The 15,452-nt window shown below is 42.0% G+C and overlaps 1 protein-coding gene across 2 annotated transcripts; it reads right to left on the bottom strand.

Annotated features, from left to right (window-relative positions):
- Positions 1 to 232: 232 nt before the first annotated feature.
- LOC119647085 (carcinine transporter) lies at positions 233 to 15,094 on the bottom strand. 2 transcript variants are annotated; one of them, XM_038047846.1, is made up of 9 exons: positions 14,962 to 15,094; positions 14,462 to 14,686; positions 3,733 to 3,906; positions 2,001 to 2,259; positions 1,565 to 1,934; positions 1,282 to 1,503; positions 1,003 to 1,222; positions 735 to 913; positions 233 to 676 (listed from the first exon to the last, which is right to left on the bottom strand). In XM_038047846.1, the coding sequence occupies exons 1-9, from the start codon at positions 15,013 to 15,015 to the stop codon at positions 418 to 420; spliced, it is 1,962 nt and encodes a 653-aa protein (XP_037903774.1). In that variant the 5' UTR covers positions 15,016 to 15,094; the 3' UTR covers positions 233 to 417. The 2 variants fall into 2 exon arrangements, with proteins under 2 accessions (XP_037903774.1, XP_037903777.1); XM_038047849.1 differs by having other exon boundaries at positions 14,462 to 14,817; positions 14,962 to 15,066.
- Between the last annotated feature and the right edge of the window lie 358 nt (positions 15,095 to 15,452).

Raw genomic sequence — 15,452 nt, 5'->3', positions numbered from 1 at the left:
CCAGGACGCCAGGCAGCTTTTGGGGATGTCGAATTGATGGACCTCGATGCAAAACCGGGATGTCTGGGGTTCCTTATTAAGGCAGGCCTAGACCGGATACCGGTTGTTGCGCCGTTGATGATGATGATGAGTTATTTGCCCTTAAAATGTTATAACACTCGTATCTAATCAAACTTTCCGAAATATTTCTTCTCTGTTTGGTTAATTATGATTCTAAAGTCGAAAATGTTCTACCTGTTATGTTTGTACTTTATTTGTTCGCTAAAATGACAATTCCTGGTAACATTTCCATTCATTATTTAATTTTCAGGATGATGCATGAATACATTATAAAACGACAATAATGAATGCATGCCCTACTCTGGTATTCTGGGTTGCTCTACAACATGCATTCATAGTGAATCTACTTATATAAAACTAAAACCAATATGTTAGCTGCATCGCTCCATCTCTCGTTTTCTGGGTGTCCATTACACTTTGCTGACGGACGAGACGCTTCATGGATTGGCGTCGAGGACGATTTAAATCTAATGGTGTGCGCTCCGTACTCTCCACAGATGAACCAGCATGCACAAGCGATGGAGGTGTATTGTTCAATTCGAGAGTAACATCTATGCCGTTGTTCAGGACGACATCAAAATTTTCATATGATCCTTGACGTGATCCATGATCCGGTCTAAAATGGTAATTTCATTATTTCAGATGTTTCCTTATTATTCGTCTCTGTGTGGTACTTAATTGGAACACAACGCAGGCACTCGTCGAATGTCCAATCTTTTCCGAAAAGTTCTCCTTCTTCCAACGTTTGAGGTAATCTGTGGTGCAAAGTTTCCGGCAACCTCAAACCAGTAAACCCTCCAACAACTGAAACACATCCCATTATGACGAGAGGTAAGCGCAAGTTGTCCTTGCCCTGTATGAAACGTTGTTATAAATCACTTCCATTTCCAATCTGGTATATATAGTATGTATATAATTGAGGAAATCGAGAAAAGTTTTTACCAAATAAGTTATGAATGGTATCACTATCAACCCCAAACCACCTATGTAGCTTGACGTTCCTATTCCTACACCGCGAACTTGTGTTGGATATAACTCCCCCGCGAATGGATAAATAATCAAGAAGGATGCAGAGAGCATTGCCTTCGAAACCAGGAAAAGATAAAGAGTTTCCATGTCTGCATCATTTGGTAAGAGCACCGTAATAATACAGCTGATGCCCCTGAAAATTAACATTTTGAAAACTCTCATTCATGTTTTCTTTCGAAAAGTTCCACTTACCCAAGAATCATTAAAAGACACATCGGCCAGCGTCTTCCCCATCTGTCCATTACAAGCCAGCACCCCACGTAGCTGGGGATTTCCACAACTGATGAGAGCAAAAAACTTAAATATTGGTTACTTCCCAACGAAGGTCCATAATAACTTAAACCCAAGTAGACAGTTTCATTTGCAAACCAATTGAGTGTAATGAGGATGGTTTTCAGTCGCATGTTGGGTGTCCTGTTTGGGAACGTTAAGAATGAGTTTATGTTTCTCACATCCTCTGATATTAAACACAAACTTGCACAAGTCGAATGCTCCAACATTTTCCTCTTTCTTCCTGACTTTGCGGTGCTTCTCAAATGCCACGCGTGCTTCCAACTTCTCTTTAAACGCTGATGGAAACTGATGACCATTCACTTTCGCCATAACTTGCAATATCTCCAATGCTTTCTCCAACCTTCCTTTCATGAGTAGCCACCTCGGTGATTCAGGCATTATGAATATGTAGAGGAAGTACAACAGAAATGGTGTGGAAGTGTAGAGCGAGAGTTTAACCCAGTCCCTTACAAGGTACGTAACACCCGCTAACATCATTAGACCGAACGTGTAGAAGGTACAGGTCATCACTGTTACAAATGATCGGTAGTTTGGTCCCACTAACTCTAGTGCTAGAACGGAAAATACTCGTATATTGAAAATTATTTAGATTATGAATATGTTGTGATGAGACTTACCAATAATGAATGGAATCTGATAGACCGCGGGGATAGTCAACCCCACAATGACTCTGCTGAACGCCCATGTCCAAAAGTCGGTGCTCAGGGCCGTGATAAAGCTTCCAGTTAAAAGTGTGGCCAGGCATGTAAAGTACGATATCCTCCTTCCGGCGCGATCATTAAGAAGTCCGAACAGATAAACTCCGATGGGTCCCCCGACATTCAGTGCTGCTAAGCCAATTGTAGGGTAAATATCCTTCCCGCATACTAAGTCAAACTGGAAAAATACTCCCCCTTATTTATTTACCAAAAACGTGTGGATAAGAATAATAAAAGTATTGTATCCTATAATATTGGGTTGGGGAAAAAGTAATGTCGTATTTGTGATTGAATTTTAACGCTTTATGTAACATACTTAGAATAAACCGATTTAAGTCAAATATGCGCCGTTTTGTTCGCAAACTTGTTGCCATTTAGAAGGCAACTCCATTATCCCCCTCTTATAAACCCCCCCCCCTCCTTATTTGCAAAAAATAGACAGCCAGTTTTCGCAAACCTCTTTTGAATCGAACCACCAAAAGCTAATAGTAAGTATGGACCGGAAGAGATGGTAATCACTTGGTGCCAGGTCCGGACTATACGGTGGGTGCGATAGGATAACCCATCCGAGCTCCCGTAGCTTCTGGCGGGTCATCAAAGATGGGTGAGCCCGAGCGTTGTCCTGGTGGAAGAGAACACCATTCCTATTGACCAATCCTGGCCGCTTCTGGTCAACCGCCTGCTTCAAACGGTCGAGTTGCTCACAGTGGAGGACCGAATTGAGGGTCTGCCCATAGTTGAGCAGCTCATAGTTCCAATCCCACCAACACACAGCAAAACCGTCCTGGCCGTCAATCCGGGCTTGGCGATGGTTTGGGCCGGCTCGCCGCGCTTCGACCACGTTCTTTTTCGCTTGAGATTTTCGTATGTGATCCACTTTTCATCACCAGTCACCATCCGCTTCAAAAATGGGTCGAATTCGTTTCGTTTCAGCAGTGCATCGCAGGCGTTGATTCGGTCCAAGAGATTTTTTTCCGTCAACTCGTGTGGCACCCAAATATCCATCTTTTTTTGGAATCCAATCTTCTGCAAATAGTTCCATACGGTTTTATGGTCTATATCCAGTTCTTGGTCAATCGAGCAAATGCCGGTCTACTTGGATGATTTCGACGATTTTATCGATTTCTACGACCATTGGCCTACCAGTACGGGGTGTATCTTCGACATCCACTATACCAGAACGAAATCGATCGAACCAACGCTGTGCTGTGCGAATCGTTACAGTATCGGAACCATAAACTTCACAAATTTTTTTGGCCGCGTTCGTTGCATTTTTACCTCTCAGGTAGTAAAAATGTAAAATACGAAGAACTTCTTCCTTGGTGGACTCCATCTTTGACGCGCTATAACTTGAAACGTACGATCATAAAACTGTCAAAGAGACGCTTGTAGCACAGAATGTCGTCTTCAAATCGCCGTATAGGATGACCCGATGCGATAAGTACAACACAAGATATGTTTAAGTGTCGCCATATATTGACAAAATACCACATTACTTTTCCCCAACCTAATATTTTGCAATAATAACAATAATATACGGCGCAGCAGTCCAATTTGAACCTTTACCACCTCTGCCACTAGTGAGATTTGAACCACGACCTTCCTTTGTGACAACTTCACGCTCTACCTATAACATTTGTTTAATACTTACATCAATAACAATGGAGGAATTGACGGTTGTTTTGTTATATTCCCATCCATCTAAACAATTTTCAACGCCTAATGTCGAATTCAACGTTGTGCTGAAGTCGCCTTTATATTGGAAGAAGTCGGACCAGTCCACCGCATATCGTGTGCATTTACTATAAACTTCGACACCATCTTCCTGAAAATACAAACAACTATATGAACTTAGTGCTTTGAAATTAAATTGAGAAATCTTTTACGTCGCCGCATAGAATCGCAATATCTTTCGCTCCATGATGTAGTTAAACTCTAGAATGGCTTTATTTGACGTACTTTTTTCATCGCTGCGTTCATAAGCACAAACAACCAAGTAACCAAGTTAATCTCGGCGGACGTAGACCTATTACAGGAACAGATACCAAAGAAGTAAGTTTTGGTCCTCCTTAATAAAAAGGCTTTTTGAAGTGTGGCCATTGATTGTTCAGAAGCTGCATTCGGCAAGGTACGTCTTCAACATCGAACCAGCATTCAAAGCTGTAGCTTTCGGCATCTCGTAGATACCAATATTTAAGAACAATATCTATAGTTGGTGCGTTGTGAGGTAAGGTGCGGCACAAATCCAAATGTGGATAGTAGAAGCCAATTGGATAGACGAAAATATAATAACAAACAACAAACAGAAATTCGTATGGATGTGAATGACCCTGTTGACCGTTGACCGCGTTCTAGTCTAAGATGTGGCTACGTGCACGGAAAATTTTAACTGGAAATGGTTGGAATGTTCTCGGTGAAGCAACAGCCAGGCAGTCAGGTGACCTACTGGTACCTGGAGGACTAAGGCATGGGCGGGCTGTCAAACCTGTCAAATTTTGATCTGAATTTTTGCATGTATGTATATAGTGAAGACCGACAAATACAGGACAAATATTGTCAGAAAGCTAGGAGGAAGATAAAAGGCCGTCAGAAGGCTTAAATTTGCAAAAAAACACGTACAATTTGCGTAAGTACTTTGACAATTCGCATTTATATCTTTCACTGATAGGTTAGACTTGTTAGACGCCCAATCTGAATACCTATAGTTTGGTAACCTAATTCTAGCACACGCCGGATGTGCATTTTCCTAGTAAGCATTAATTATTGAATACAAATTGAAATAGCACAGATGTTGAGTTCAGTTGTAATTTTGATACGAAGGCGGGAAAGTTGCCCAAATAAAACTTTGTTTTCATAAAACTTGTTTTTTTTTTTTTTGGAAAGGTTTTAGTTATAAACCTTAACTCGCCCAATGGTAAACGACTCATTACAGTTTTCTCACCCTGCATTGTCTATAGCATGTCTAACAACTTTGTTTTCAATATCTTAGGAGGTCTAAAGGAACTATTATTTCACAAATTGAAAAAATAATTTGTCTTTCAATTTTTCCCATAAATTGCTTCCTAAAATTTAAATCAAATATGTCGTTAGCATTATCAGACACCATCTACTCTTTAGGAATTAGGAAATCTTTGCAGTATAATAAGCGTATATCTTTAGAAATATTCCCGGCTTTATATGTATTTGAGTTCAATGATACAATAAAAAGTACACATTTTCACAATACCGAATAAGGCATTAAAATCCCAATTCATGATTGTATTTTATAGCAGTTGTCTAATCTAACAGACGGAAATTCCCATTCATTATGAGCATCTTCTTAACACTTCCCTTTCACACTGCACACATTTTATTGAGGTAATTTGGCAGCTCACTGATCGAAGAGTCTGTAACTTTTGTTACTCGTCTCCTGTTTGCAACCTGCACATTTCTTACCTGTTTATTAGCATGAAGGACTATCCACATTTTTTATCCTTTCCAAAATTGAATTCACATTTTTTTCTTCTTCTATCTCAGTTGGTGAAGTGCTAAATTTCAATTTATGTACACTCGTGTCACTTTGTAATTCTTCACTCCAGGCAAATCAGCAACAGATCAGATTTTCTGTTTGCGGCAAGCGATGGAAAAGCTGTTGGAATATGGACATCAGTTGCACCATCTTTTCATCGACTTGGCCGCCCATGATAGTATAGCCAGGGTAAAAATGTACACGGCCATGAGGGAATTCGGTAACTTAACGACGTTGATAAGACTGATTAGGTTGACCTGAGCAAAGTGCGAGGCCAGATAAAAGCAGGAGGATATCTCTCCGTGAACCATCCTTGAATTTGTAGATCTAGGAAGCATGGTTGCTACCGACGGTGCACCGAATCGGAAGCCGCACGATGCTTTTGCTACCCTGTCTGAAATTTGGAAATGTAGTTATTACAACACTAAGATCAAGTTGGGGCTGTTCTAGGCTAATGTTCTTTCTGTATTGCTATATGGGAGTAGCACATGGAAAGTGTACTTGACTGTTACTCAAAAGCTTGAGGCTTTCGTGAAACCTACCTGCGTCGTATCATCGGAGTGCGCTGGCCTGACACTATGTCAAACGCAGAACTTGGTCGGCGCACAGGCCTAACACTAGTACACACTGGAATCGGCAGACGGAAGTGGTGGTAGATAGGTTACACCTTAAGGGGGCGCTACAATTGCATTACCCCCAAGGTAGCCGACGAGCAGGCACTTGACGTAGGACAGTAGAGGGGGAATGCAAGCGAGCGCCTCGGTAAGTCGTGGGGGTGCTGAAGAGCATTTCAAATAACAAAGTAATCTTTGTGCCGAGCTAGCTTTCGTAAAAATATCAGCTTCTATTTTCTTATTATTAAGAATTACCTGAGGTTGAGAAATGTGATTTTTCCTCTTCTACTGTCATGGTGATGTTGAGGTGTATCTAATTTATGTTCTTCTCTAGGTTCGCCATAAATATCTCACTTTGATAAGTGTGATTTTATTTTTAAATCGGGAAGTCTTTCCACACTAGATATCCTAGTCATGCTAAATTCCAGTCAGTCTGGTCTCCCCTTCACACTTCGCGGGCACCTCGTCGACCGAAAGTGGTCCCTCGAATTCTGAGATGCCCCCGCTTTAAGCTCTAACGTCGGGGCAATTCTTAATATTGGCGTCGTACTAAATCAGACTATCCGTCCAATCTTCTTTCCCTTTTTAAAGTTTTGTGTTTACACAAAAAATCGGTTTACTATCTGTCTGTCTGTCCGTCACACGCATTTTTCTCGCATGCAAAAGGGGCGTGTAAATTTTTTTTTCACCAAATATAGTCACGTGGGGTATCAAATTAATTAGTACTTTTCTAAGCCGGTCTTAGTTTCGACATTTGTTGGGAAGGTGGGGAGTGCGGGGGGTTGAAAGTGATCATTCCTTTAAGAGGGCCATTCTTAGAAACTACCCAACCGAAAAATCTGAAAAAAAATGCCACTATATAGTGCCTTTGCTCCGAAATACCTTCCGTACTGATATATGTACAAATAAAGTTAATAAAAGTACTATAATTTTTAGTAATTGGCTGGAAAACCCCCTTTAGGCTCATGCTAGCAAAACGAAGTTTCGCAACAATATATGGTATAACATAGAGCATGATCTCACCAAGTTTGGTGGAAATCGCATTATTACTAACAAAGTTACAATACGTCAAAGTTGTCGCTTCTTTGCAAATTTAAGACTATGAATGTCAATATCATCCGAAAGTGAATATTCTCACATAATATATGCATCTATTACGTGCTACGTACTACGAAATACACAAAACCTTTCGTACTTCAAGTACATCCTTCCGGTTTCCCGACTTGTTTTCTTCTTCATAGACTATGTTGCCTTACATATTTATCCAAACAACGTAAGTTCATTTGCTATTTCCTTTGTATTGTTCCTCTTTTTTAGTTCCTCCCATCGCTACGATAAATTCATCGAAAATCTTAACTATAATTGTTTCTCTCTTCTCTCACCGTTTGTAGTGATTTTAATCTAACATCTAATTTGCCCGGATCTCCGGTCCCCATTCCATTCTTCCCCTCCTCTATTCATCTTTATAAACACCTGTGCCGCTCTTCACTTCAACATGACCAAAATCACTCAAATCGTACTATTGGTCTTGTCCTACCCAACCTCCTTGTAGGTTTATTTCAATTCCTTATTCCTGTTTTCATCTCCACATCAAATCATGTATAGTGTATTTCGGAAATCTACTGTCTCCTTCAATAAGAAACGGATGACAAGTCGAAAAAATATGTTGTGACAATAGGTGTTCGCCACAGTTCTGTGTTAAGGCCCTTACTGTGGAACAAAATGTATGACAGAGTACTTTGTTTTCGTGTGCCAAAGGGAGCAACGATGATTGGTTTTGCGGAAGACCTGGTGGTGTTGAAACCATTCATTCCTTCAAAGCATAGTTATGAATCTGGCAGACAAAAAGACGGAGGCCGTCCTTACTACCAATCGCAAGAAAAACAATACTGCTGGTACGGGTTGGTAATCAAGAAGTCGTTTCGAAATCGATCATTAGGGTGGTAATGATCAATGCCAAGTTGAACTTCAAGAAACATGACTATGCTCGATAAAAGGCAACAAAAGCTAGTTCGCCTCTAGCATGTACTATATCTAATATTGGATGGCAAAAATATAATCGTCCGTTGTTTATCCCAGGGGTGGTGAAATCCATTCTGCTATACCCGGCTCCTGTCTGGACGGAAGCACTGAACAACACGGCGAACCGGAGGAAGGTGTATTCGGCATACCGGCCAATTGGGCTGAAGTTTTACGACGCGTATAACACAGTGTGGTGGGGGGTAGGCGAGGCAGTGTGTGCCATCGCGGGAACAATTCCCTTGGATCTTCTAGCGAATCAGGCATATTGTCTCTACCAGAGAAAGAGGGCGAATCCGACCGATGTGTCTGCAAACTTCCGAAAGGCCATTAGGAAGGAGCTGTACAGAAGATGCTAGCAACAGTTGGATAATTCCGGGAAAGGCCGCTGGACCTATACTAATCCCGTGTATTAAGAGATGGGTCGGGCAAAAACACGGAGAATTGAATTACCACCTAATACAGTTTCCTACTGGAGACGATGGATACAAGATGTTGTATACACTGTCGCGAATGCGCTGTTACACCCGAGGACCCGGAGCATGTGATGTTCCATTGACCGAGATTCGCGAATTGAAGCTCTCATCGTAGATAGCGGACCCCATAAACTCGTGAAAGAAATGAGACGCAGGAGTTAGGAACAAATTGGAGCGCGGTAAACGCAATAATAACTGGGGAACACGAAAAGCTGTAGGAACTGGATTAAGCCCGGACAGCGCGACGGACGCATGACTGAATCGAGCTGGTGTTAATCAGAGCCCTCCCTACGAAATAATACTTTACGGTGGTCCCGCAGAGTTATGGGCCGAGAAGGAAGAGGGGGGGTTTCAGTGGGTAAGAATCCCGTACACTGCTGCAACCTGGTGCTTTATCGAAAAATTCGAATATATACTATTATTAAATTTATCTGAAAAGAGTGTTTTGAGACCCATTCTTTACATAGATATTTCGGAAAATGAATCCCGTCTCTACCCACATCCCACTACTCATTGAAACCTTTCATTTGATACCCTACATGGCTACATTCGAAGAGAAAAAAATGTACACCCTCTCTTCGCTTGTATGAAGACTCCTTTGAAACATCATATAAATCTCTGACATTGTATACATAGGATTTCACAGTCTGCTTATGTCCACCCAAGAAAAGGATACTCAAAACATAAATTCAAAATCGAAGAAGAGAGTAGAAGCAAATGGTGGCATCGATTGCTACAAGTGACTCAGATTTGAAGAAGCAAGAGCTTATCAAGAACACTAATAACTAATCTAAAAAAAGATGGGCTGAAAGCAAATCGCTGACCGACTAAGGCGGTTTCGACATCCACCCCATTTGTCTAAGAGGGCCGACCGCAGGAGATACTCCAAGACGAAGAAATTGACCTATTCAGGAGAAGTCCGCAGTTCTTCTATTCCAAATAATACCAAAGACAGCAAAAAAGAATCCCAGGAAAACACATCAAATTCTAATCCTGGAGGAGTGTTTAAAGGGAGTAATCCGGCCAAGGCTTATAAAGAATAGAACTCTGATATGGAGGAACGTACGGTAGGGAGTAAGTATGTGGCCCCAATGCGAGCATTGGCAATCGAACTGAAATCTAAGGGGGATGGAAATAGTGGATAGGCTAGAGCCGTTAAGAAAAAGGCAAAGAAGAAACCAAAATTGCGAACTCGCCCAGAGGCTATGTTTATTTCCACCGAGCACAACCCATCGTATGTGGAGATAATAAAAAAGTCAAAGCTGGTCCTGACCTAAACGATCTAAGGGAAGATGTCAGCAAAATCCGAAGGACACAAAGACGATTTGAGTTGAAAAAATCTAACTTGGATAAAACTATCGGCTTCCGTACCCAAGCTAAGAACTCGCTTGCGAAGAATGTCACAATGCGGACCCAAAAGCATGAGGTCTACATAAAATGGAAGGATCTCGACGAAGTAACATCGAGAGGAAAAATTTGCATTACGAACAAGTTAAGTTGGAGGAACTGGAGGAGGAATCCATTGTAAGTTTACGAAAAGCCTACCGTATGTAGTAGTCAAACGGCCACAAAGCAACTGCCAGACAGCGCAGAAATCGTTATCGGCCGGAAAAGTTCGAATCGGGTGGGTTGCGTGCCGTCCCAGAGAACAGATTTCATTAAAGACGTCCTTCGAGTCCCTCATGTTTCGGAACTGCGCGAAGGCATGCACCGACGGCATTGATCGGTCTGATCGATGCAGGAATGGAAAGGAAAGCCATATTGTCGAGAAATCCAATAAGGACGCCAATATAATAGATTGCTCCCGGTTGTTGAGGGCCGAGGAGGGCTTTTATATCGCCAGTATGGGCTCTGTAAAACCACATCAACCATTAAATTGTTTATTGGCTTGATGAAAAATGCGATTCATGTAAATTGTATTACTAGCAACTATTGCGTGTTAATGATCCTGGATGTGGGAAATGCATTCATTTCGGCCAAGTAGAATCTTATATAAAAGTTCCTAGTGACGATTGGTATTCCCACCTAACATATCTTGCTACGATTGCCGATAGCTACTCGCAAGAACGGAGGTTCCCGTATGATGCCGATGATGGACCCAAGGGATACGTTGCCTCCAGAACTCCGTACTGCTCCCGCTACTGTGCAACATCATGTGAAGGTCCAGAGGAAGCCTCGGTGGTGGGCTACCTCGACCATTTAACACTAATTGTGGTCGGAAAGCATCTCGAGGATGCTGAGATGCACTAATGCGAACCAATCAGCGCTGTTAATGTTTGGCTAAAGAACGCTGGACTGGCACTTGCCAAGCAAAAGACGGAAGCGGTCCTCATCACCAAGTAGCAAAAGCGAAATTATGGTTGCATTAAGATTGGGCGTCATATCGACACTTCAACGCCGGCCATCAAATATTTGGGGGTAATGATATATATAGGGGTCAATTTGAAGCAGCACATAAACTTGCAAAAAAGCATCCAGTATGAGTATGGTTCTAACAAGACTGATGCTGGATATTTACTGCTTATAGCCGAGGTGGTGAATTCCATCTAGCTATATGCAGTTTCAGTTTGGAGAACAACGTTGAATGTTTTATGTAACACACATAAAGTGAGCGCAATCTACAGAAGAACAGCCCTAAGGGTATGTCCTGCCTTCAAGACCATATCAAATGATGCGGCGTTCGTAATCTAGGAAACGTTACCGATTAACATCTTGGCAAACGAGATGGTAAAAATATATAACATCTTTCGTAGGAGAAATAAGCTGAAAGGGAGAGACGTATAATCGAAGAAAGAAGAAAAGGGTTGTTGGGCACACAGGTTAATCCCTACCATCAGGGAATCGCTGGAGAGAAAAAGATCCCATATAATCTCACGGGCCACAGAGAATACCATCAGTTTCTGTATAGGTTTAAATTCGATACCTCACCTGATTGTCGAAATTGCGATGGGTTTCTGGAAAACCCAGCGCACGTATTCATCCAATGCCGAGGTTCGTTTAAGAAAGAAGGAACTTAGAGGAAACTTTAGGTGAAATGTTATCACCTGAAAATGTTGTCCGGAGAATGGTAGTATGTCAGGAAAATTGGGTTTCGATCAACTCCATGATCGCAACGATCTAGGATATCCTGCGAAAAGCGAAGAGGTCAGAAAGACATGTTACGAACTCCGAGGATAGAAGAAAATAGACCTACCTAAAGTAAACTAATTCCATATCGTGATGTGTAGTAATATCTATTGGTCACTCCACGAGGGAGGGGGAGTTGAGGGTGGTTTTAACAAGTAAAACTCCGATACACTAGTTTGTTCAGGCAACCTTCCATCAGTTGGTATTCAATACTGAGGCCGGAACAAGCGAAAAGAGGGGCATCTATTGCGTCGACAGCACCTCTTTGGAATAATGATATCGCTTGCCAGGAAACACAATCTTTAGTGAAAGTAGACTAACCCAAACTCATCTTTACATACGATCTCAGAGCTGCCACAACAATCTCTGTGTCTACTTGAACAGAAAAATCTCACGATAAATCCCAACAAAACCCGTCTTTGGGCGTTCACCAAAAATAAAAAGCTGAATGAACTCAATTTTCCATTTCTTTTGGGGTAATATTTTAGCTGCCAACTGAGAGAATATTCATGAGAGTGGTTTTAAATAAGAACCTAAATTGGAGTAAACATCTTGAGTATGTAGTTTACAAAGGCATGCGGGAGCTACAAAAAAGTAAGGTGAGCATAAACCACACATGGCGGCGTGGTGAAACCCATGCTTACCTATGGAGCACTAATATCACATGTGGAGCGAAGGCAAGCAAGCTATTGAAAGACAATTATTTTTTCTCACTCAAATCCAATCATCATCATCAACGGCACGGTCTAGGCCTGTCTTAATAAGGAACTCCAGACAGGTTTTGGGCCGAGGTCCACCAATTCGATATCCCTGCTGTCGGCTAGATAGGAGACATTTTCAACGGTCTCAAAGTTTTAGTCTCCTATCTTTATTCTTTTCGTTTGACCAGTGCGATTCGATGTTGTTCATTCTTTTGGTTTTAGCGCTGACGTTTCCACCATGTACTTCGTCCTACCTTTATTAATGTGCAGCCCAAGATCTCATGCCGCCTGCTCGATCTGGATGAAGATAGACTGTACATCTCGGGTTGTTCTTCCCATGATGCCGATATCGTTAGCGTAGGCCAGTAGTTGGGTGGACTTGAGGAGGATGGTACCCCTCGCATTTACATCGTCATCGCGAATCACTTTCTCCAGGGCCAGGTTGAAAAGGACCCATGATAGGGCATCTCCTTGTCGTAGATCGTTGTTGATGTTGAGTGGTCTCGAGAGTGAACTTGCTGCTTTTATCTGGCCTCGCACATTGGTCAGGGTCAGTCTAGTCAGTCTTATCAATTACGTCGGGATACCGACCGTGTACAGTTTTACCCTGGCTATGCTGCCATAGGCGGCTTTAAAGTCAATCAAAAGATGGTGCAACTGATGTCCATATTCCAACAGTTTTGCCGTCGCTTGCCGCAGAGAGAAAATCTGATCTGTTGCTGATTTGCCCGGAGTGAAGCCTCTTTGGTATGGGCCAATGATGTTCTGGGCGTATGGGGCTATCCGGCCTAGCAAGATAGTGGATAATATCTTATAGATGGCACTCAGCAACGAGATACCTCTATAATTGCTGCACTGCGTGGTATTCCCCTTTTTATGTATGAGACAGATAATGCCTCTTTGCCAGTCGTCAGGCATTGATTCGCCATCCCATACTTTGAGCATCAGTTGATGAACCTCTTGATGTAATTGATCGCCTCCATTTTTAACCAATTCGACTGTAATTCCATCGGCTCATGGCGACTTATGCTTTTTAAGCCGATCAATTGCAGGAACTGTTTCTTCCATGCTTGGTGGTGGCTGCATTTGTTCGTTGTCTTCAGTTAGCGGGATCTCCAACTCACCGATATTTTGGTTGTTGAGCAGTTCATCAAAATACTCAACCCATCGCTCTAATATGTCCGTTCTGTCGAAAATCAGATTTCCCTCTTTATCTCGACAGGATGAGCATCGAGGTGTATAAGGCTTTATCCTGCTGACTTGTTGACTCAAATCGAATATCAATTCCAAAGTCGATATCACGATGATTAGAGAGGACCAGAATCATTGGAATGATATCAACATATCAGAGAAAATCTACGGAAGAAGTACGAACATGTTATCCATATTCTCTCGGACAATTAAATGACATTAAAAGCTGGATTGGAACTAGTATCGGAATGTCGGCGAAACGTGAAGGTCCTGTCTGCCAAAAACAATGAACTTGCAAAATAGGAATCCCAAACACCAATTACGGGGTCGAAGTCTGCACTTGGAATCAGTAAAGCCGTAGTTGTAAGAAGTGGTGTTCTACCTCTCCCTAGATTCTCTAAGACGGCTAGATATTTCCCCTCCTTTCAGATTATGTCCTTTCATATCTCCCTTTCCAACCCATTTTTTAGAGCAATACATGAGGTAAATCTATAGATAATATGCTGTGCTTCCATTAACTGCTATAAAAATTGCGTGTGAAAGAAGACGAAAAGAAAATCCAACGCCTCCATTGCTGAGTAACGGGGCTAGTTGAAGAGCTGACGTCATAGCCTTGAACTCGTTTAGTAAAGCTGTGTCAACCACTTTCTCGCTAATGCAGTTCTTGTCTTGGTTTTCCATTTTCACCTACTTAACAACTGGATTTACATTTTTTATTGCGAGAGAGAAATTTGTAAACACTTACCATAACCAGTGGAATCGATATTTGTTTACGCTCCTCCCGCGTAAGGTTCGCTAGCTCCGGTACCCAGCACCAATAATCATCTGGAACGTCGGCCATAAACAATTGATTGAAGGCACAAAATCCGCAAGGGATGCACGCTGGCAGACATATTCCGAACATTAGCAGCTTTTGATAACGACCGAATTCGCCGATGGTGGGCAGTAGTTCGTCAAGGTCGAAGGGTTCCTAAATGCACACGCATTGGAAAATGCATTCCAATCAGGTGATGTTATCGATGAAGCCTTTCTAAATGCCAGGGGAACATAGCACAGTTCTACAAAGCGAGAGGTAACTGGGTCAATCACTAGCGATTAATCCTACAACGGCACAAAGCGATCAATTCTCATTAACGCATCCAAACTAGAACTTTCACTAACAACTCGAGGAAAACACTTAGCAAATGGGAAAAATCATCAACGGAAATCGAAAGAGCAAAGAATGAATTATTCCAAAGATTTTACATCGTCTGGAGGAAAATCGTCGTACGATTCGTCAGCTTCTTCGTTACTTTCCATATTCGCAATAAGAATCGCGACTTCCACACTTTCCCACGGTCATTCAAAAACTACCTTTGTATCGATGGTATCGCATGAGAAGGAGAAACCCTACAAAAAGAGTTCGCCTCCATGGGAACTTCGCATCAAAAACGCGTTTCATTGAATGTACGCAAAAACATGGAGCTTTTTTGGATACATAAACAGTTGAAGCTAAAAACAAAGCCTCCCCTAAATGATTGGGTTGTATGGTTCCATCTTAGAGCGATTGCTCTTTTCTTGCAGTTTCGAGCTTTTAAATCATTAGTGAAATGCGGAGCAAAAAAGTTGTTCTAGAATTTCGAATTTTATACTAGGTTAGATTAAGCAACTAGGAGAATCGCAGCTCCGGGCGCCCAGGCTTAACACATTACCTCCCCTACTTAATACATTGCGTCCCTATTCAGACGATCTGCAAC

The sequence above is a fragment of the Hermetia illucens genome, chromosome 1 (genome assembly GCF_905115235.1).
Source record: "Hermetia illucens chromosome 1, iHerIll2.2.curated.20191125, whole genome shotgun sequence".
NCBI classification, from domain to species: domain Eukaryota; kingdom Metazoa; phylum Arthropoda; class Insecta; order Diptera; family Stratiomyidae; genus Hermetia; species Hermetia illucens.
The sequence above is the reverse complement of the archived record's forward strand: the minus strand, read 5'-3'. Positions and strand labels throughout refer to the sequence as shown.